This window comes from Bactrocera dorsalis, chromosome 1 (genome assembly GCF_023373825.1).
Source record: "Bactrocera dorsalis isolate Fly_Bdor chromosome 1, ASM2337382v1, whole genome shotgun sequence".
Taxonomy (NCBI): domain Eukaryota; kingdom Metazoa; phylum Arthropoda; class Insecta; order Diptera; family Tephritidae; genus Bactrocera; species Bactrocera dorsalis.
This window is the reverse complement of record NC_064303.1, coordinates 28,278,194-28,300,549: the sequence shown is the minus strand read 5'-3', so window position 1 is coordinate 28,300,549 and position 22,356 is coordinate 28,278,194. Positions and strand designations below refer to the sequence as shown.

General features: G+C 34.8%; 1 protein-coding gene across 6 annotated transcripts; it reads left to right on the top strand.

Moving 5' to 3' along the window:
* The first annotated feature begins 2,488 nt into the window (after positions 1–2,488).
* LOC105223727 (uncharacterized) lies at positions 2,489–21,166 on the top strand. 6 transcript variants are annotated; one of them, XM_049448406.1, is made up of 11 exons: positions 2,489–2,628; positions 3,634–4,041; positions 9,450–9,652; positions 10,802–11,918; positions 11,977–12,105; positions 12,948–13,053; positions 13,118–13,914; positions 13,989–14,667; positions 15,273–15,463; positions 15,538–16,010; positions 19,894–21,166. In XM_049448406.1, exons 2-11 carry the CDS (start codon positions 3,977–3,979, stop codon positions 20,094–20,096), a joined length of 3,963 nt encoding a protein of 1,320 aa, XP_049304363.1. In that variant the 5' UTR covers positions 2,489–2,628; positions 3,634–3,976; the 3' UTR covers positions 20,097–21,166. The 6 variants fall into 6 exon arrangements, with proteins under 6 accessions (XP_049304363.1, XP_049304361.1, XP_049304375.1 ...); XM_049448404.1 differs by having other exon boundaries at positions 2,494–2,628; positions 3,901–4,041; XM_049448418.1 differs by lacking the exon at positions 2,489–2,628 and adding an exon at positions 2,641–2,797 and having other exon boundaries at positions 3,901–4,041.
* Positions 21,167–22,356: the final 1,190 nt, after the last annotated feature.

Below are 22,356 nucleotides of genomic sequence, written 5' to 3'. Positions count from 1 at the left end.
TATCTACGGTGAATGATTTTGCTGGAATGATTAATGGATTTATTTTTGCTACATATTATTTAACCGCTAAAAGATCAATATCTGTATAGCTTTATGGAAGCTACTCCATCACATTCGGTTTAAGTGGTATACATTATTATGTGGTCTTACAACTGAAATCAAAAAATACAATAAATATGTATATATTCGATTCTATGCTTTGAAGATACTAATATTGGTTTGAAAATATACACTAATTTAGCTACAAATCCGAATCGATTAAAAACAATTATAAAAAAAACTTGGTCAGAACAAAAATTCATCTAAAATGTCCGCTTTGCGTCCGCTGTGTTCTATCCCAGTTCACTCTGACATCTCAAAGTTTCTTTTAAAAAGCATTCGCCGCTCAGAAATTTATTGCAAACCTCCTCACTTTCTGGAGTGAAGAAAAATACTTTTTATAAAATCCATTAAGCCTTCGGAATTGGCTTAAAATTTGTAAGCCCCTCCAATTTGCCTGCCAAGATCTAGTAAAGGTATTAAGACCAATTATGTTCAAGGAGTACAAAATAAAATAATAATATAAAGAAAGGCTGGAGAAGGCGAAGAACGAGGATGAAAATCGTTGTTATAAATTCAAGCTTCACTTTAAAGCTTTGAACGCCGTCAAATTGGAAGTGGTAATACACGTTGTCCATTATTTATATATTTAACAGTCTTCAGCAAGATATAATATTAAAGATAAACTCGCTGGATCTGATTTAATGGTTACGTAAACGATAGACAAAATTCCAAATTATTGTCATATGCTGGAATAGCATTCCATATAAATTTATTGGACGTTTTTTAAGGCAATTGAGTTTACTATATGTTATATTCGTCTAAAGACTGTGCACCTGATGACATTTCATAAAAATTATTTGAACGTAATTTAAGACTCTACCGTCAAAACCCACAAACTTATATATTTAAAAAAAAGTTAGGGGGATCGAAAAATCTTACACTCGATTGTCGGAAAAAAAGACATTCAATATCTATCCCTAGCAAAGTCATCTGCATTATCACGGGCAAAGGACTAGCTGTGAAGCGCTCCTAATCTCATCTTTCATGGTCAAACCATCCGTAAACAATTATGCATGTGTCAAATCTTGCCGATTATAGTTGGAAATATGAATTATGAATCAATAACATAATTTAATAATGGAGTGATATACCATCTGATCAAATTTAACTCGGATTAACAAAAAACTTTATTTTTATGTAACAAATTTGATTACACAAATTTATTTTTGTCTTTAAAATATGCTCCTGTGCAAATAAAATCATATCAACGCTTTATAGAATTTTCGATACACTTGTTATAATCCTCGTCTGGGATGGCTTACTGTGCTTTTCGCGAATTTAGGATTTTTTGGTTTTGACCCTTTTATGGAGCGACATTCGCTAGATTGCTGAACAGTTTTGAAGTCATATTACTCCTATGCTCACATCTCGCTACCAGTAATGATGCGTTTGGATCTCAACTCGTCGGGATTTTTGCAAAAGATTCGGGTATTTTAGTACGAGTCTAGTATTAGCAAGCATCATATGCAGAATATTAAACAAAATGTGTTGAGTCGATCCATAAGAGATATTGTTTCATTCCAATATCTCTTTCATGTTAACACGTCAATTTCGAAGCACTGTTTCTTTAACTTTTACGATGTAATTGCCTTAACAGAAGTGGATAAACGACTGGCATTAGATAGCTGTCAAACACACATTATAAAAACATAAAAACATAAAAAAGGTCATAATTATCTTGGATTAATAGTTTATCGATACAGTTTTCGCGCTAATTTTAAATGGCCCAGTCCGAGCTAAAACAGACAAAGTTAAGGTCTCGAAAGTATTAAAATAAATTGTTTAAATTTTAATTACTTTTATTTTTTGTAACAATTTATCGTCTATTAACTTTTTTGCCGTTATATATAAATATCTACACTAACAGTTTACTGCATTCAACACCTCTTGACGACGTTGTATCACTGTGCCACTGTGCGCCCGTAACAGTCACTGCTAATTTTTGAAAACTGTCGCAGCTATTATCAGTGACTTTTGATTAGCAGTAAGAATGTCATAGGCACACAAATATTTGCCAGCTCCATGACATTCACTTATACACTTATGTTTATCCACATTTTTATATGTAGGATGTACTTATATACATATTATATATATTGTACATACGTTAAGTATATATGTAGGTTGTTTGTGCATGCCACTTATAAATAAATGGGTTTAATATCAAGAAATTAAGAAATATGAATTTTTCGAAGCGCCAACCGATTCGCCTACAGACACTTTTGCATACTCACATAAACATACACACACACACACATCCATTGTTACATGTGCAGTTGTTTTCATTATTTTCAATCTTCGCTCACCGTCGTATGGCATACCTTGCTCTCTCATGTAATAAATAGCTCCTTTTCGTTACTCTTTGGAAAGCTTCAAGCACACATATTAAGCTCTAAAGCTTCGTATACAACATCTAAAAGTATAAGTAGTTTTTATTTTATTTTCCACAATCAGTATGCAGTGCATAAAAATGTGAAAGACGTGAAATTAAAAAACATGTTATAATTAAATACGAAATATTCAAAAGTAATAAATTTATATTCAATATTAAAAACGTTGTAAAAATTATTATGAAAGTTGTAAAATAAATATATAATGTTCAATAAAAAAAAGGACGAAGTGAAAAATTAAAATTTCAATCAGAGAAAATGTCAACGTTTGAGGCTCTTTTATTAAATGTACCACACAGCGATATGTATGTAGTAGCGCGATGATTGTCGTATGGTTCCCATCGCTCCCCTAGTGCCAAATCTTGTTGATGCTATTAATTGATTTATTAATACGTCGATAAAATTTAATTTAATAAAAAATATTAATTTTAGAAAAAGTGAAAATTTACTGTGCTTATGTGCATATACATACATACATACATAGATGCAGACAGACATATGCAAATGTATTTATGTATCGGAAGAAATTTTAGTGTGTATTTCTAAATGCTTATACTTACCTATCTAAATATGTACGTATGTATATATATAAATGTACAAGCATAGATATGTATCAAAAAATCTTCTATTGTGTTATTAATAGAATTATTTGTGTTTTAATTTGTGATAGTGCTTAACCTGAACGAATTCAAGCGCATAAATTCAATAAATTTAATTGAAAGTGTAATAGATACATATACATATAATGTGTAGTATATAACTTTATCTGAAATGAAAGTTGCAATCAAAAAAATTCAAAGTAGAAAATATCATAATGTGTATACAAAATTGGATATTGTTTGAAAAAGCAGAAAAAACAACAACAATATACATATATATGCGGGGTTGAAGGTAGAGCGGAAACGCCTCTCCTTCCACAACCCACTTACATCTTTGTGTACATGTGTATATACTGAGCTTTATTCACTAACTCTGATATGTAATATGTATGTAAGGGGGTGCGGTGCGGGCGCTCAAACACGTGTGTGTGTGTCATATTAGAGCATGCGTTTCGCCAGCGGTCTTCCCTGAACATTTGTTGACCTGTTGTACGTGTATTATTATTTTATTTTACTTGTTTTCATCCTTCTGTTGCTAATAGGGGTGGCGATACTAAGTAATTGCTATATATAAGATAGCACGGCAAGGTGAAAAGCAACAAAACCAGCAAATCTATTATGAAGCTACATGTGTACAGACATACATACATATGTGTATATATCTATCTTATATTATGTCAATAAATATTGGATCTGTGAGATTGCGGCTAGACCACAACAATGCGTCTTGCTTGTGAAGTGCAACGACATTAACCTCTTGCAATTGCAATTGCAATAACAATCCAATACTGCTTCCTATTTATTTGCAGTTTAACTAATAGTCGCTAAAATAGCATAAACGACATAATTGAATAAGAAAAAATTATATATAGAAATTGAGAAAAAATGGGTAACGTTTGCAGTTCTGGGGATAAGAGAAAAAACGACAGCATATCAGAGAAATCAGATGAGTAAGTAAATATATCTAGCATATACATACACATCTGTATATAAATGTTTGTTTATATTTTAAGAAAAAATTTATTTTGCCTGTCGCTGGCCGGTTGGAAGTTAGAGTCAGCTTGATTATGCCATATGGTTCTTGAAGTGTCTCAAATTCTTGTAGACGAGATAAATAAATTTAGTCGAAAGTATATACTACTTGTAGACATACATATGTAAATATACATGAATGTATATATTTTTGTGCAAATTTATCTGTATGTATAGGTAACTAAATATCAAATAAGTACGTCACTATCATCGAGCTTGTCGAAGAAACTTATCTCCTAATTAGCTAATATTCGCTTTGCCGAGTTTATCATTTTCGGAGATGCTATAAAAATATATATGTATATAGTTGATCGGCTTGATCAGCTGACACGATTTAGCCATGTATGTGTCTCTGTATATACACAATTTAGTTTTTGACATATCGATCTCAAATTTTGCACACGTCCTTTTCTCTCCAAGATGATGCTACGTAGGTTGCCTTCTATATTTCGGAATGAGAGATTAAAAATAAATTTTTATCATCGAAAATAGCTTTATTGTTTTTCAAAATATTCTCAATTAAAACAGTGGCGGATTCAGAGAGGGGAAATAGGGGAAAAAAGTAATTTGCCAAGCTGCAATATTATAAGATTTTAATGAAGGAAGGACCCTCCGAGTCGTTCGATACCAAACGAGGTTTCAGACAAGGCTACTCCCTATCGTGCTACTTCTTCAATCTGCTGCTGGAGAAAATAATTTGAGCTGTAGAACTTAATCGAGCAGGTACAATTTTTTATAAAAGTGTACAGCTGCTGGCGTATGCCGATGATATTGATATCATCGACCTCAACACCCGCACCGTTGGTTCTGCTTTCTCCAGACTACACAAGGAAGCAAAGCAAATTGGTCTGGCAGTGAACGAGAGCAAGACGAAATATCTCCTGCTATCAAACAGTCATATCTTTGAAGTTGTAAATATTTCGTATATTTGGTGCAAACACCACCTACAATGTTAGCCTGGAAATCCAACGTAGGATAACTCTTACCAACAGGTGCTACTACGGACTGAGTAGGCAATTGGGAAAGAAAAGTCCTCTCTTGACGAACAAAAACTAAAATCTATAAGTCACTCATAATTCCCGTCCTGCTATATGGTGCAGAGGCTTGGACGATGACATCAACTGATGACGTTACGAGTTTTCGAGAGAAAGGTTTTACGGAAGATTTATTTTTCTTTGCGCATTGGCAACGGCGAATATCGCATTCGATGGAACGATGAGCTGTATGAGATATATGACGTCATTTACATAATTCAGCGAATTAAAAGGCAGCGGCTACGCTGGCTAGGTCATGTTGTCCGAATGGACAAAAACACTCCAGCTCTGAAAGTATTCGACGCTGTACCTGCCCGGACAGCAGAGGAATAGGAAGACCTCCACTCCATTGGAAGCACCAGGTTGAGAAGGAATATCCAATTGGCGTCACATAGCGAAAAGAAGAAACGACTGGCGCGCTGTTGTTAACTTGGAAGCACCTGTTGGCAAGAGTTATTCTGCGTTGGATTCTGAGCCTAATGCCGTTGTTGGTGTTAATGCTGGTCCCAAGATAGACGAAATTTTCTACGACTTCGAAGTTATTACTGTCAACAGTGACGTGGGAGCTAAGTCGCGAATGTGATGATCGTTTTGATGACAGGAGATATTTCGTCTTACCCTCGTTCACTACCAGACCCATAAGCTTCACTTCTTTATCCAGTCTAGAAAAAGCAGAATTAACGACGCGGTTATTGAGGGCAAAGATATCAATATCATCGGCGTACGCCAGCAGTTATACACTTTTGTACCTCCTCTATTGTGATTGAAGAAGTCACACGGGTCTTGCCATTTTTGTATTGGGCAGAGCTTAAATTTCAATCGTCGGGCGTGCATCTTCGACGCCGTATTAGAATATCTCAGCCGACAAAGCATCGGCTCCCGCCGCTTTGTTGTTCTGCAGTTGTGAACTTCTTGTTGGGAATCGGGTATACCATTTCCAGGTGTAATGCTTTCACTGCCATTCAGTTCGTTTGTAAAAACCTTCTGAGTATGTATAACATCAAAAATGACAAACTTAACGATAAAGTTGTGATTTGCGAGATTGCAACACTAGAATTGTCAAACTCCAAAATTTAAAAGACAACCTACGTAGTTAGTCGAGTCGGTTGATATCGAATCTGAATCTGAATGTTAAATATCGTGTCCATCACCGAAAACTTTTTTATTTCACAATTTAGCTTTACAAAATTCGTCATGGATTATTGAGATCAAATCAAAGTGAAGATCTTTACTGAATACTTTGTACCACTCAAATACTTGTGTTCGTATTAGAGTAGACTCTCCAAAACACTTCTGTAATATTTTTAATACATAGACCTGATTCCATTAAGCGCACTCATAGGACACTCGCGTCCTATAAAAAAGCTGTCATATGATACTAATATGTGAGATAAAATCGGGTGAAAACCCATATAACTAATATCACTATATTGAAGCATCCGGCAGACTTCACACAATATACTATATTACTGTGGTATAGCCAAAAATAGGTAAAATCAGCTAGAATTAGACGATAAAAATATACCTAATATACAACTTGAAACATCCAAGTGGGGGTACCGCTCTCAGATTCTACATATGTATAATGATTTTCGTTTTTTTAACAAGTCTTACGACGAATGTGTTGTTAAGTGTGTGAGTTATACTTACAAACGCTAATTTACAAAATCGCCGGCCTTGCAACAGTCCTTACAAGTTGAAACAGTATAAAATATTCGGAAGCAATTCAAGCACTTTTATGGCATTTGATCCAGTGTGTCCGACATCGTAAGAAATGCCTGTTCACACCATTATAATTATCCGAACATGTTTAACAGTTTTTAAGCAATATTCTGTATTAAATTTGGTTTTAGGCAGAGTTTTTACATACTGACGAGAACTTCTTTCAAAAAAATATGTAAATACATATATAGATTCATCATGCTGCGCCATTTTTCTGATAATTACAACATTTATCGGTTTGCGTTATGTATCATAATGAATTTTCTCGGCCATGTATTCTCATACTTCTTCAACGATCTACCAATTTTTTGATCTGGTCAAAAATATAATTGTGGCAGGGTAAAAACAACGAAATTTTTTAATAAAATTTAAGATTTTTTTGAAAGGTCATTTTTTCAATTTTTGTTTTTCGACCATAGGTCATTGGACGAACACATTTTTGAGTAGAGATTATTTAGGTTTTCTCTACGAAGAAGGGCTTTCTTTGTAACGCCGTCGGCGATATAGTTTTATTACATTAGGATGCAACGAAGCTCTTAACATCCAGTCGGAAACATCAGAGACCCTACAAAATATATGTATAATTAAACGATCTACATGTCGAGCCGAGTCAATTTAGCAATATCTGTCTGTTTGTATACATGTCTATGAAATCTAATATTTAGTCTATAGAGACCTAACGATCAAAATCAAGTCCTTATAAAGATTTTTTTTTTACTTGTGAATACTATTATACAGAGTTTGTCCGCAAAGTGATAGGACTGAGTCGATTTAAAAAATTTATTGAACCAATCGTTATAAACTTTCAAATAGGCTCCTTCTGGACCGATGAAGCGCTGCCAGATAATTTTCAAGCATTGAAGGCGTCACGGAAGGCATTCTCCAGAATAGCCTTCAGAGCCGAAGGCATGCTGCTTGGATCCCCTTTGTTGTCTCAAAATGCTTGCCTTTCATCGGCCTTTTCAGGCAAGGCAACAAAAAAAGTCCGGGGTCCACATCTGGAATGTAGGGCGACTGCGGAAGCGTTAGGATAACGGCCTTGGTTAGGTACACAAGAAAGACGGCGTGTGCCTGGGCGTTGTAGTGGTGCAACTTCCAATCGGCTGCGATGTCTTGTCGGATCCGATTAACCCTTTTTGATAAATTTAACACCTGGGCAATTAAACGAAAACTTTGTCGACGGTCCGAGCTCAAAACTTTGCACACACGAGTCACATTGGCGGTGTTTTTCGAAGTCGCAGATCTCCCAGCATGGTCTTCATCAGCGACATTTTCCTGGTTCTCCAAAAACTCACTGTGCTACCGAAACACACCACTTCTTGCTAAATCAACATATGGGTAAGCCTGCTTCATCATATCAAATGTTTCTGTAGCAGATTTACCGAGTTTCACACAGAATTTAATCGCGTACCTCTGCTCTAACGAACCCTGCACCACTCATGGAAACACGTCGCGCGAAAATGTTTGTCCTGACCCTCCAGGTGCTCAGAGACGTTGTATAGTTTGCGTGCAACCGAAGTTTATATTTTTATACTTCTGGAACCAGTTGCTACGGAGTAATATAGTTTTGTTCACCTTGTACGGCACCTAAAACTAGTTGAAATAGATATAGGGTAATATATATAAATTATTAGGATGGCGAGAAAAGTTGAAATCCGGGTGAGTGTCTGTCTCTCCCTCCGTCCTTCTAAGCTGTAAATTGAGTAAAATTGAGATATCTTGATGAAACTTGATATGAGGGTTCCCTAGTATAAAAAAAGTTCGAGTTCGTCACGTCCATAAATCGCCATTAACCGAAAACCTATAAAGTGCAATAACCAAGCACTAAATAAAGATGTAACTTGGCACAGGGGATCGCAGTAGCCAAGGGCAAAAAATTAAAAAAAAAATGGACATGGCCTCGCCCTCTAATAAGTGTAAAGTATATTTCTCCTAAACCGCTAAAGTTACCTTAACCAAATTTTTTGAGCTCGAATATTACAAGAACTTCTACCGATAGTGTGCAAATGGATGAAATTGAATGAAAACCCCTTTCACTCCCCATATAACGGTACTGTTCAAAACTACTAAAAGCGCGATAAATCAATAACTAAATGCACCAGAAACGTTAAAATTTGGATTTTCGAACATTTGGCTGACTTTACTTTATATGATTAGAAATATAAGTAGGTAAAAACGGATCGATACTAACCCAACTCCCATATTTTATATAAATTGATTTTCGTTTTTTTATAAAACCTTATGTGCCTGTTCGTATATGAGTGTGTGTATGTACAAAATTGCTTTGATTTCGATCCTCAGGTTGACGTTTTACACCATAAACTATTTCACTGGCTTTGATTCTTGTAAGTTGCAAGAGTATAAAATGTTCGGTTGCACCCGAACTTAGCAATTCCTTACTTGTTTCTTATTTTTTTTTTATAAAATGTTATTTCAGGACATCCTTAATATATAATTTTACATTCCAAAGACACACACTTCATTGCACTCGCATAACATGCATGAGTGAATAAAGTGAATTTATGAAGAAGAAAAAATAACATTACTTTCAATTCCAAATCATTTTGCAGTTCCTCACCGTACCAAGAAACCAATAAAAAGGAAATTCAATTAGCATCGGTTGGGAATAATAGTGAAAAACTTGCGCCTTTGGCCGATCCAGAGCCAGTGCCACCAGATGTGTCCTTTGCAGCAGCCGCACAAAATGAAGCACAACAAACGCCCAACGAAGCCAATAAAGATGTTATCAAAGGCAATCAATGCTTGGAAAAGGGTATGTTATTAATTATTATGATGCATACGTACACATAGTATACGAACATATGGTATGACATGCATAAACCGTGATTTAAAATAGTTCAAACTTTGGGAAACAAAGCTTCGTAAACTCTGAAAACAAATATACTCGCATTAATTTTTGTTGTTTTATATTTCACTATATCAATTGTGAAGAGATCTCGTTATATACTATATACTTAATACATTTTATATACCATGAACTTCTAGTCTTAATACCAATAAATTATCATAAAAAAATTTCCTTGGGCCCGAAATATGCATCTAAATTTGCTTTCTCTAAGTTTTTCAAACATACTTTTTTCGACGAGGTGATTTTATTGAGTAACTAATTAGGATCTTGAGGTAAAAATTCTTTCGAATGTCCCTACTGTTTTATAAGAGTATGCGAACGTCCACAAACCTAGAAATGAACATATCTACAGACATAGGATCTGTAGGGCGGCTGCGGAATCGTTGGGATGCCGGCCTTGGTTAGGTAGATGTTCATAAGAAATGCGGTGGGAGCCTGGGCGTTGTCGTGGTGCAACTTCCAATCGGCTGGGAAGGCTTGAGAGACCCGATTGACCCCGAGTTTGAGTTTCTTGAGGACTTCCATGTAAAACTTGGCGTGGACGGTTTGTCGAAGAGGAACAAATTCATGGTGGATGATACCTGTGATGTCAAAAAAGACAATGAGCATCGTTTTCACTTTCGATTTGTTCATTCATCAGCGACCTCTTCCCGGCCCGCCTGCTGCCACCACTTCAAGGAAACACACACCACTTCTTGCTAAAGAAACATCTGAGTAAGCCTGCTAGATCATATCAAACGTCTCTGTTGCAGATTTACCTAGACTCACACAGGTTACCTCTGCCGAAATCTGCATATTCGGCTTGCGCCATTCACAGAAACACGTCGCGTGGAAATGGTTGTCCTGACTCTCCAGGTGCTCGGAGACAACTTACTTCCAGAAAAACACTTAATTGTCATAATTAAGATTATATCATAATAATCATTGTTATAATTAGATAGATAAGACAATTATGACTATACTCTTATTTTAATTATTAATCGACACCACTTTTGGATACTTTAATTAGTCAATAAACAAATAAATATGTGAATATATTTATTTCTTTCATAGACTCTGAAACTACTACACCACAAGCTTTGAATGCACCTTGCGATATTTCAAATCAGAAAACCGCACCCAACAATTTAGCTATACTTCAAGGAAAACCTCCGCCCGGACGAAAAATCGAAAGGGATAAAAAAATTGTGATTTATATTTTAGCGAATAATAGTTCCGAGTACAAAAAACACAAACGTGTTATACATAGCCTCTTCAAACAGTTTGTCACAAAATGCCAAAGCAAAGGTTTTGATTTCTTAATCTCGGATGTGCATGAGAACGATGTCGGGGCTAAGAAAGACTTCGGTAAATTACTTGAAGTTAAGCGCTGGACGCAAAGCCCACAAGAAGCACAAGGAGGACATGAAGAGGCTGCAAATTGCTTATCGGAAATTTCCCGACACAATTCCACCGCATATATTATACCAGTACTATTTTTGGGCTCATCACTCGGCACACCTATGTTGCCTTTGACTATTGAAAGTCAAGATTTTACTTCGGTGTTAAGTGTGGCCAGTGAGGAGGAGAAAATACTTTTGGAAAAATGGTACACAATAGACAATTCATATCAGCCCATGTGTCATCGCTTGTATACTCAACAAATTGATACATATTCCACCGAAGTTAACGATGAATTGAATCATTTGTTGGAAGTACTACTGCGCCTATTTTCCGATGATTTAAAAGACTCATATTTAACAACCGTAGTTGAACAAGAGATTAATAATACGGTACTTATAAGTCAAGAGCACGCCAAGCGTTGCATATGGATACAGACTGGTGCACAATATACAAAACTACCCGAAAATGCCTCGCAATTAGATGCAGAAGTTTTAAGACGAATCACCAAAGTATATACTGAATTGAAAATGCATCTCTCTGAGAAAAATCTCATTCGAATTTTACCCACTATGAATATTTTGGATGAAGAACTGACAGCCGTTATTGAAAACTTACTGGATAAATCGATAACGTCAATTTTTGAAGAGCATCAAAACAAAAACAGTATACCTTATAACACTAATGGCGTGGATAAGGTCCTCTTAGAGGAAGTACACCTCATTGCACACTACTCCAAGATATTGGCTCAAAATTCAGCCAATTTTGATATTATGAATGATGTGAAAAGGTAAAGTGGGGTTTTTTACTTGATATATTAAATATTGTAAAATATTTCTTTTCCACAGATACCTTAAAGACAACACACAATGGCCCTTAATAATATCAGGAGCCAGTGGCTGTGGGAAGAGTGTGTTAGCTTCTAAGATAATGGAAAACGTTCAAAGATGGAAACCAGATGCTCAATTGATATTGAGGTGAGACTCCTATAATATACGTACCTGTATATATATATGTATGTAGTTTTACCGAAATGAACCGAAAGTAAAATAAGGTTGTAAATGTAATTTGACTTCAGACCGAAATTGAGGTGTTAAGAAAATGGTATTAAAACATAAAATAAGTTGTTCAAAGACTAAAACTCATTAAAAAATAATTCACTTGAACCGAAAGTCTTCTCTTTAAGTTTCCAGACCTACGACTATGAACTCTAAACTATTTTATATATGTATTTCTTTCATAACACTATATGTTTTTTCATACGAATGCCTCTGTTCTCTTGAGTTAATATGTATTTACATACATATGTACTTATTGGACAAATCCATGATGATACTTAAATATGTCAGTGAATTAAAACCCAGCGGCAGCGCTTTAAGTCGCAACGTTTTGAATGTGGTATATTAGGATCCGTTGAAGAGTATCTCTTCAACCTTGAGCCTTTAGAACACCGATGAGACTCTTTTTAGACATGCTTGATATTTTTTTGAGTATATACTATAGTACATAAGTATGATTGAACGGATTAATTACAGCAATAACTTAGGCAGTCTTCGAGGAAGAGTTCAGAAAAACTTGGGTCATATTCTACCTTGCAATATGTATTTTTTTTATTAAGCACCCATAATTAAATTCCGAAAATGACAGTTCTAACCTTAATATGTATCATTAACATGGTAAACATTCATTATCACATGGATTAGGGGCTCAAAAAGTTTATTTGTATATTTTTTCTCGTGCGAATGTAAAAGCTATCTCTCCCTTTACTTTTTAATAATTGTCTACTTTTTCAAAAAGCTTTACGAATATACTTTTTCAGATTTGCGAACTTAACGGTCCGATCATCCGATCTAACATCCTTATTGGGCTCCATAGCAGATCAACTGTCCGTTTTGGTTAACGGCACACAATGTAATTGTGATCACGTAAGTTTTTGACAAACCTTTAAGGAAGACAAGACGTATAATATTTTACATATTTCTATTTCAGTCCATAGAAGGTTATTCAACTGTACTGAAAGAGCTGCTGGAAAGCAAGGACTTTTTCGCAATCATTATAATCGATTCGTTAGATGATATAACGCAAGATGAAACTTTAAATTGGTTGCCATTACATTTGAACAGCACTTCGAAAGTGATACTGACCATAACCGAAGCAGATAATAAAGAGGAAATGCCAATGTTGACAAACTTGTGTGAGCTCGGCATACCCAACAAGTGTTTCATAAAAATGAAGCAATTTACCGAACGACAATGGAATGATATTCTCAGTTCCGGCGGTAGTGAATTTTACGCGTCCAATGGTGCACTCAAATTACCCGATGAATGGAAACTATTGCGTGGCAAAACACCGTTACACGCCAAATCACTATGGTGGTTAGCTTGGCTGTCACACATGTCCATTAGTATAACTGATATATCGGATGTGTTGGATAAAATGTTGCAGATTTTGGAGAGCAAATTTCAAACGGAACACGTCGAGTTAATGCTGTTGATTGTGGCCGTATCCGAGTGGGGCATACGTGAAAGCGATTGTTTGGGTATTTTTCAAAAGCAAACACAAATAGAAGCGCAGGTCGCTTTTAAGATATGGTCGAAATTTTGCTGGTTAATGGGTCCAATGCTGTTATTTTTAAAAAATATTCGTATAGCTGATAAAATGTTTAGAAATGCTGTTTTCAAGAGGTATACACACAAAAGGTGGCTGGTACACAAAACAATACGTGACTACTTCGATCGTCAACAGAGCATACTGCCAAATTCAACCGGAAATGGCCATTTAACAAAGTGAGCAAAGATTTTACGCTCTTTAAATATTTTTTTCCTAATTCTAATGCTACCTTTTTAATTTACATTTACAGTTACAATTATCAAAAGTACTTAAAACTGCCTTATCATCATTTTTGTGCCATAGTTGAAGATAATGCAACAACCGAAAAAATAGAAATGCTATTCAACTGTTTCTACTTTACCGATCTTCAGTGGATTGCCGACAAAGTTCACTCTAACGGTCCAGCGTATTTAATGCATGATATATTAGTTTCGGAGAAACTCGCTAAATCTACCGAACAATCGTGGATTCATATAACATTTTTAAAAGATTTTTTAAAAACTTACATGCGCGAACTAAATTATGATGGCCATCAATTTTTCACCTTAATTAAATATTATCTGAAAGTGCGTGTACGCGATGATGTAACGTTGAAGGATGATGAGAAGATACGTTCGTGGTTAGAGTTCACCAATGAAATAGAAATACCATTTATGGAGATATTGAATAGTACTTTGGGTTCGGACGAGGACGCCGCGACTAGCAGTTACGATGTGTTGGTCAATTTGCCACAAAAGGGTTACTATGTGGCCTCAATATGTACCGAACGTGAGGAAATATGTATATGGGACGTGCAGAGTTGTTCGCGTGTACGACAATTGTTGGGTATATCACAGCCCACTTCTATGTGTCCTGTCGGTAGTTATGAAGCGGCTGTGTTATGTCGGCGAGAAATTAAAGTAATCAATCTGGATGAGGGAAAATATAAGGTAAATTCCAATTTAGTGACTATTGAATGAATTTCTATGTTATAAGAGTGATTCATAGCAAGGTAAATAAGGTCATTATCAGTATATGTATCCTTGTGGAGCTGCAGAACTAAACCGAGAAGGTACAATCTTCTATAATTCATCAAACAAACAGTCGTTGCACTCGCGACTAGGCACCCAAGTCACTGTTGGCAGTCATAACTTTGAAGTTGTAGATAATTTCGTCTATTTAGGAACCGGCATCGGCACCAACAACAACGTCTGCCTCGAAATCCAACGCAGGATATCTATTGCCAACAGGTGCTACTTCGGACTAACTGTGCAATTGAGAAGTAAAGTCTTCTCTCGACGAACAAAAACAAAACTCTATAAGTCACTCATTATTCCCGTCCTGCTATCAATATTCTGTGCAAAGGCTGAAAAGGCGATGTCTTGCAAAAAAAAAAAAAAAATCAATCGTGCCTTATCACTGAGACTTGTTGATTAGGTACCTCGTATATAGGAATCAATTCATTGGCTAAAATAAGAAATTCGATTAATTATTTAATCTGTTTTAGCACTAATAAATTCTGTATTCTGTATATATGTGAATTTCATATTTTTAGATAACTTTGAAAGGTGTAATGAATCAGAAAATGCCATATTTTGGGTTACATGATCAAAACCACGTTGTTTGCTTATCACGCAATCGCATGTATGTGCATCTTATGAATTTAGAGTCTGGAGACTGTGTTATGACTTTTAAAGCTGGCGAAGATCGATTTCTTAATTCTCTTTTAGTCTCCGGTGATGGACGGTAAGATAAAAAAAATTCATTTTCTATACGTACAAACAGTCCAAAAACTTTACTTATGCATATTTTTTCTCTAGTATACTCGTTTGCGGCGATGAAACACAAAAACCATTTCCGCTTTTGGTTTGGCACCTGTCACAGAAGAAGCTTCTCTACGATTTGCGCATTCCACATCATGATTTCATTACCTCGCTATCGGCTATTACATATGAGGGCTCATATGTTTGTGTTGTGGCCAAAGAGTTAAATGAACCGACACCGAATTTTATTGTCGTATATGATTTACAAAGCGGTACTTTGTTTAAAAAATGGAAACCAGCCTGTAATACAGTCTCTTTGGCGATATCACAATCGAATGCATGCGTCATAGCTGGTTTAGAAGATGCGAAAATATTAATTTGGGATTTGATAACGGGCAATTGTCGTTCAACATTGGTCGGTCATAATGCACCGGTGACATTCTTAAAATTAGATCCATTGGGAAAGGTATTGCTGTCACGTGATAAGGATGGACGGGATAACTCCATACGCGTATGGGAACTGAATACAGGTAATGCGAAAAGTTAATCTCATATTTTTTATGTACATACATATAGTTATATCCATATTAGAGTGACTGTACTTAAGTACAATTTTATTGAATACAAATAATGTTAGAACATTGATAATTGTTTGATGTTGTCTAGTCACCCTATCGTCGGAATTGTCTGAAAATGGGTAGATAGAAAAATCTCATCTCTTTCTTTTTCGCGACCTAAATCAATTGTTTGGCATTGAAAGCCTTAGCAGATTTGTTATAGGTTGTTTCGTTCATATAAAAAGAATATTCAATTTAGATATTAAGGTAAAGGAGGTGATTGAAAGTGATTTAGCTCTGATTGGGAATCAGCAACAGAATCTAACAGAGCCCTAAATTGCAATATATTTCCAATAATACTTCTGACATCACTAAAAATCATAACTGATGCGTTAAGCATAGAATTATGAAACAATAAACTGGGGGTGTCAGGGATTCACAGCAATACATACGTATATTCCTCAGATGAGTAAAGAATCAAAACAAACTATTCTATTTTTAACACTCGGTTCTGATATGAACCGTATACAAAATTTAGAACGGGGAAGGTCTGAACTATAAGACGGGTGATTCAAAACTCCCAAGTCGCTTTTTTCCGAATAGTTTGTAACCGTCCTGCTAGAAAATTATTGCCTCGTATAATCGTATAATTTTTCTACAATCCCTCTTTTTAATTTGATGTGTTGTTGTCGGTAGCGTTCCCCATTAATTTTTTCACCCGATTTTAGAAGCTCATAACAGGATGCCGTTATGATGCCACCAAATACAGTATGCATACCAGAGACCTGCATTGAGTATGATCGATCCGGTTTGATCAGCCACGCTCAAAACGGTCAAACTCAGCACGGCGGTTCGCTACAAAATTGTTCGATCGAGTTTCGTGCTCAAAACGAAGGAGTTCGATCAGTTGTTTTGATTGCTCTGCTTACTGATTGAAACTGATCGGTTGGTTCCGGTATGATGATTGGAAATGATTGTACAGAAAAAGACGATCAAGTCCAACGATGCACGAAAACTCAGACATCGACCAAGTGTGCGTTTGAATTGATTGTGATTGAACCAATCAGCTCGAGAATTGCCCAGCGAATATGTATGTGCATAGTTTGTATGTATGTATGTACCTATTTGTGTGTTTTAACGGAAACAAATTGCGATGCATAAAATTAACCAAAACTTTACTGCATATATGTATTTCTTCATTTTTAACGCTTAAAACTAAAACTCAATTAATGCTTAGAATTAATAAACAAAGGTAATGCTTAGGAAACACAAATTTCTAATTTTAATTTTCTTCATTGAGATCCACAAAAACTTAAAATTAAAAAAAGGCTTATTTTCTGGATTCAATGTTAATCGCTAAAACTTTTATAAAATTAATTAAAAAAAAATAAGCTTTCAACTGAACATGGCCCGAGCCTATTTCTTTTTTCAGTTATAATATTTCCAGCTAAAGAAAAAGAACGCTGAGCGATTGCGCTGCTGGCAGGAACCACCCGGTATGACCCGGTATGACCAAACCATTGTGATCGATCGGAATGCAAGCAGCATTCTCGAATATTCTTTGCTGCTCACACAAGGCGTTCGATCGAGAAAAATCATTACGAAACAAGCAACAGTGATTGGAACTGAATGTTCGCTTTGAGCACGCTCGCTTACGATCATTCATTTTTGTTGAAGCAAAGTTTTCCGTCACAAAAAATCTGAGTCAATGATCGGGTATGATTGAAAAAATTGTGATCGTTGCAGCTCTATGAATGCATACACTCGTCATTGGCTTCATAGATATGCCTTTGCCGTTGATTTGGCTGGTTAGCCAGGTTTCACACATGATATTTGGGTTTATGGTTGTCGATGTTAGATCGATTAAATTTTTCAACAGCCGCCACAATTCGGTACAGAAACGATTTCTTTTGTACCGCTTAAGCAGCATTTCTGATATGCAGAATCACTTTTCCACCCCTCTTGGTTTCACCACCCAATTTGACACCCAATATCCTTGCTTTTCAACGTATCTGTCTACTTTTAAACGTTTTGAAATGGCTGCTTGAGTGGCTTTCAAAGATTCTGCGAGCTCTTTTTTGGCAATAACTTTCACCAAGTAATGACTCCATTTCCTCATCCTTCAAGTACTTTGGCCGTCCGGTGTTTCAAGCCAAAATCCCCTTTGTAAAACGTACAAAACACTTTTGGAATGTTCGCACAACTAGAGCATATTCACCATAAACTTCTCCCAAAATACGATAAATTTCGGTGGAGGTTTTCTTCATATTAAAAAACATACAAATAAACTCTCCACAAAAGCACCTCAAGGCACAAAGTTCGACTTATTTTAGTAAAATAGATTAAATTTATTGAAAAGATCTTGGCCTACATCCTTACAAGATCAAATTGACCCAAGAACTGAAGCCATGAGTTAATATTGCCTCTCGAAAAAAGTACTGTTTGGTGCGGTTTATGGGCCGGCGACGTCATTGGGCCGTTCATCTTCAGTGATGATCAAGACCGGCACGTTACTGTAAATGGAAATCACTACCGTTAAATGATAACCGAATATTTCTGTCCCGAATTGGATGAAATGGATTTGAACAATATGCGGTTTCACAATCGATTTTTTGAAAACAATTTGCAAAAGAAATCGAGTTCCATGCATAATGGCATAAAATGTACTTTCATAGGAATAAAGAATTTCATTACAAAAACAAACTTTTCTAGCGCTCTTATTGAAAATCCGTTACATACTATCTTTATATACATATATAAATCTTCTGACAGTGTGTTTGCATTTGAACTGCTCCTAAACGGATGGACCGATTTTGATGAAATTTTGTGTATATGTTCAAGGAGATTCGAGAATGGTTTAGATTTACAATTTGGTCCACTGGAAAATGTTTTTTAAATTATTTTTTCATTTTTAATCAATTGTTAATTTTGGAACGTTTGACCGATAGATGGCGCTACCATCGCAGTATCCAATATTCAAACCTTAAATAATTGACGTAAACGTGCATTAAAGAAAGCGATGCCAAAGTAAAAGACGACATCTGTGGATCAAGTTTTTATATTGTGGACAGAGTTGTTCATTCTTAAGTAATAAATTGGGTGATTCATACATCTATGGGTAGCTATAACATTTTTTTCATACCTGCTAACTATTGGAAGGGGTATCTTGACAGGCAATTTAAAATTGCAAAAGGTCTGGCATAAAAAAATAGCGACATAACTGAAGTGTTGATAAAAAATTTGAGATATACAGAAATCTTTTCGAAGCATTGCACAGAGCAATGTAATATTTAAACGGGAACGATGAATACACATGTATATGCGTACAATTTCAAACTGATCCTTCCTGAAAAATAATAAAATTGCTAAATATTGGGAATGGTAGAATAGAACTGCAATCAAATACACAATGCAATGAATTAAAACTGGCTCATTTATCATTCGATGAATAATATACCACGGGCATCCCAAAAGACTGATGCCATAACCTTGCCAGCCGATTTTTTTTGTCTTTCCACGCTTGAGAACCGTTTCTATATGCAGTCCACCAGGCTGACAATCGATTGATTTCACTGATGCACAGCCCTATATATTTCGAACGCATGTTCACAATATTGGTACAAAGGAATAAGAATCAAGGAAAAATTATAAATAACGTGTAAGATTTAAAATAATGGATTTCTGTGCGTCATTGTCATTAGTAGGATTACATTTGAAAATTACAGTTCCAGTAAACAAATTTCAAAATTTAATTAATTTCCACTGACGGCAAATTTTCCTACTTTCATTATTATTATCATTAATTATTCACGTTTAGTTATTAATAATTCAAATATTTACGTATGTATATTTCCAGGTAAATCACTAGCCGTTTACAAGCCACCCGGCCAAATAACAGCATGTGAGATACTTCCAAATGGTGCATTTGTAGTAGTAGCATTGAAGAACAGAACTGAACTATTGACTTTGGCTTTAAAAAATTATGGAGAAGCTCCAGACGATAATTGTTACTTGTATGGCAATCAGGATAACCAAAATAAAACTTTTAATCTTAATTAATTATTTATAATAAATATTTCAAAGTTAATATGTTAAGTAATATATTATTTTTTGAATTTAATTATGTGTCTTCATAGGTATTATTTAAAAATAAAAGAAAAACAAAAGCTAAAACAAAAATTAAGAAACTTTAGAACGCACTTAAGCTTGTACAAAATATTGTTACATTCTTACACTAAGAAAAACAAATGAAAACAAGACATCTGCATAAATATTTGAGCATTATGTATTTTCGAATTGTAAAAACAAAAACAAAAAAGACGTTTGAAGAGTCCAATTGAAATTCAATTTACAGCATCACGTTATTTTACTTGGAATAACTTTGAATTCTAAAGAGCACTTAACTAAATAAAGCAAAATCAGACTCTTCAGCAACTAGAAATTAAATTCTTGCAAGACAATTTAGATTTTATTGTGTTTAAGTAAAACTTCAATTTACCTTTAAGCGCAAAAATAACAATTTTGCATATTTGCAAAGAATTTTTCTATGTGGTCCATTATTTATTAATTATTAAGTTAGTGACATTTGCATGTAATGAATGTATGTATGTATGTGTACGTAATAGCAATTCAATAAAATGTCACTACTAGTCATGTAAATCTTAAGCAAAATGTAACAAAAACTAAAACGGACGATGCATACATATGTATGTATACATATATGTATGTAGGTTCATTGACTGTGTTCATATCTGGCCCGAAGTTTTGAAGTCTGGAATTTCATTATCGTTTGGATTTGTTTTTAGGCAATGACAAATTAAAAACAAAGATATAAGAAATTAAACAAATTTATAGTTATAAAGACCTAGTGGTAAAAAAACTCGCAGACTTAAAACACCGATTGAATACAGCGTTTAATTTTTATGCTTTAATATGCATATGTATGTATATGTGTATGTATGTGCAATCATTTCTATAGTTTTCTAAGTCTTAAGTAACATTGTCATTTTTAAGTTCTTAAACATAGTTTTAATTTAAAAAACTACTATTAACGAATTATTAAGACCAATAACTGAATAAAATCACTCGAACCTATTCTCAAAATAAAAACATAAAAAACGGATTTTTCTCAAAACCAATATATGTATATGTATATACATTAGGGTGATTCAAAAAATTTTATTTTTTTTTTCAATTGGTACTCGCAAAAGTAGGTTCCTAGACACCTCTAAGAAAGCCTCTCCAAATATGAGATTTTAATTGTAACGAGAAGGTCCTCCGCCTAACGGTTTTCTATTTTTTCTTATTATCAGATAGAAAAATTTATATCTCGCTTCCAACTACTTAAAAAAATATCTTGTTAATTAGGTTTTGTAGGAAATTGAATGCTCTAAAATATGGTCTCTTATGATTTTTTCGTAAACCCAACCGTTTAAAAGATATTAACGGTTGAAATTTGACTATTTTTAGAAAAATTCTTTATTTCTTATTAATTTTATAACTCAATGAAAAAAAATTATTACGAATAGGTTTTTGGAGAGGCTAACTTAGAGGTGCTTAGGAACCTATTTTTCAGAGTACCAAACGTTTTTTCATTGAGTTATAAAATTAATAAGAAATAAAGAAAATTTCAACCGTTAATATATTTTAAACGGTTGGGTTTACGAAAAAAACATAAGAGACCATATTTTAGAGCATTACATTTCCTACAAAACCTAATTAACAAGATATTTTTTTAAGTAGTTGGAAGCGAGATATAAATTTTTCTATCTGATAATAAGAAAAAATAGAAAACCGTTAGGCGGAGGACCTTCCCGTTACAATTAAAATCTCATATTTGGAGAGGCTTTCTTAGAGGTGTCTAGGAACCTATTTTTGCGAGTACCAATTGGAAAAAAAAAATTTTTGAATGACCCTAATATACATACATATATATATAAATATCAATTTTCACCCGGGCAGGTACATACGAACTCCGCGCAATTGATTTTCTTTAAAATTGGAATTACGGTTACGGAAGAAGAGTCTACTTTATCACGAACATAAATATTTGAGTGGCACAAAGCTCACATTGAAAGTCGTAGTCATCGAAAACTTACCTCATGCGAGTCGTCAATCCCCCACGGATCGACTCAACACATTTTGATTAATTTTTTGGGTATGTAGCATGTCAGTACGACACTTGTGTTAAAAGACTTGAATCTTTTGCAAAAAGGACTTCGAGAAGAGTTTGCAAAAATATGCTTGACAACGAAGCGGAGAACTGGTAACGAGATGTGGGTTTATTAATATTACGTCGAAAATGTCTAATATATCGATA

Excerpts from the sequence above, each read along its gene's own strand:
- LOC105223727 (XM_049448406.1), top strand. The coding sequence starts at position 3,977 with ATGGGTAACGTTTGCAGTTCTGGGGATAAGAGAAAAAACGACAGCATA. Across the intron at positions 11,919-11,976 it reads ATTATGAATGATGTGAAAAG|ATACCTTAAAGACAACACAC; the intron begins GTAAAGTGGGGT and ends TCTTTTCCACAG. Across the intron at positions 12,106-12,947 it reads GATGCTCAATTGATATTGAG|ATTTGCGAACTTAACGGTCC; the intron begins GTGAGACTCCTA and ends ATACTTTTTCAG.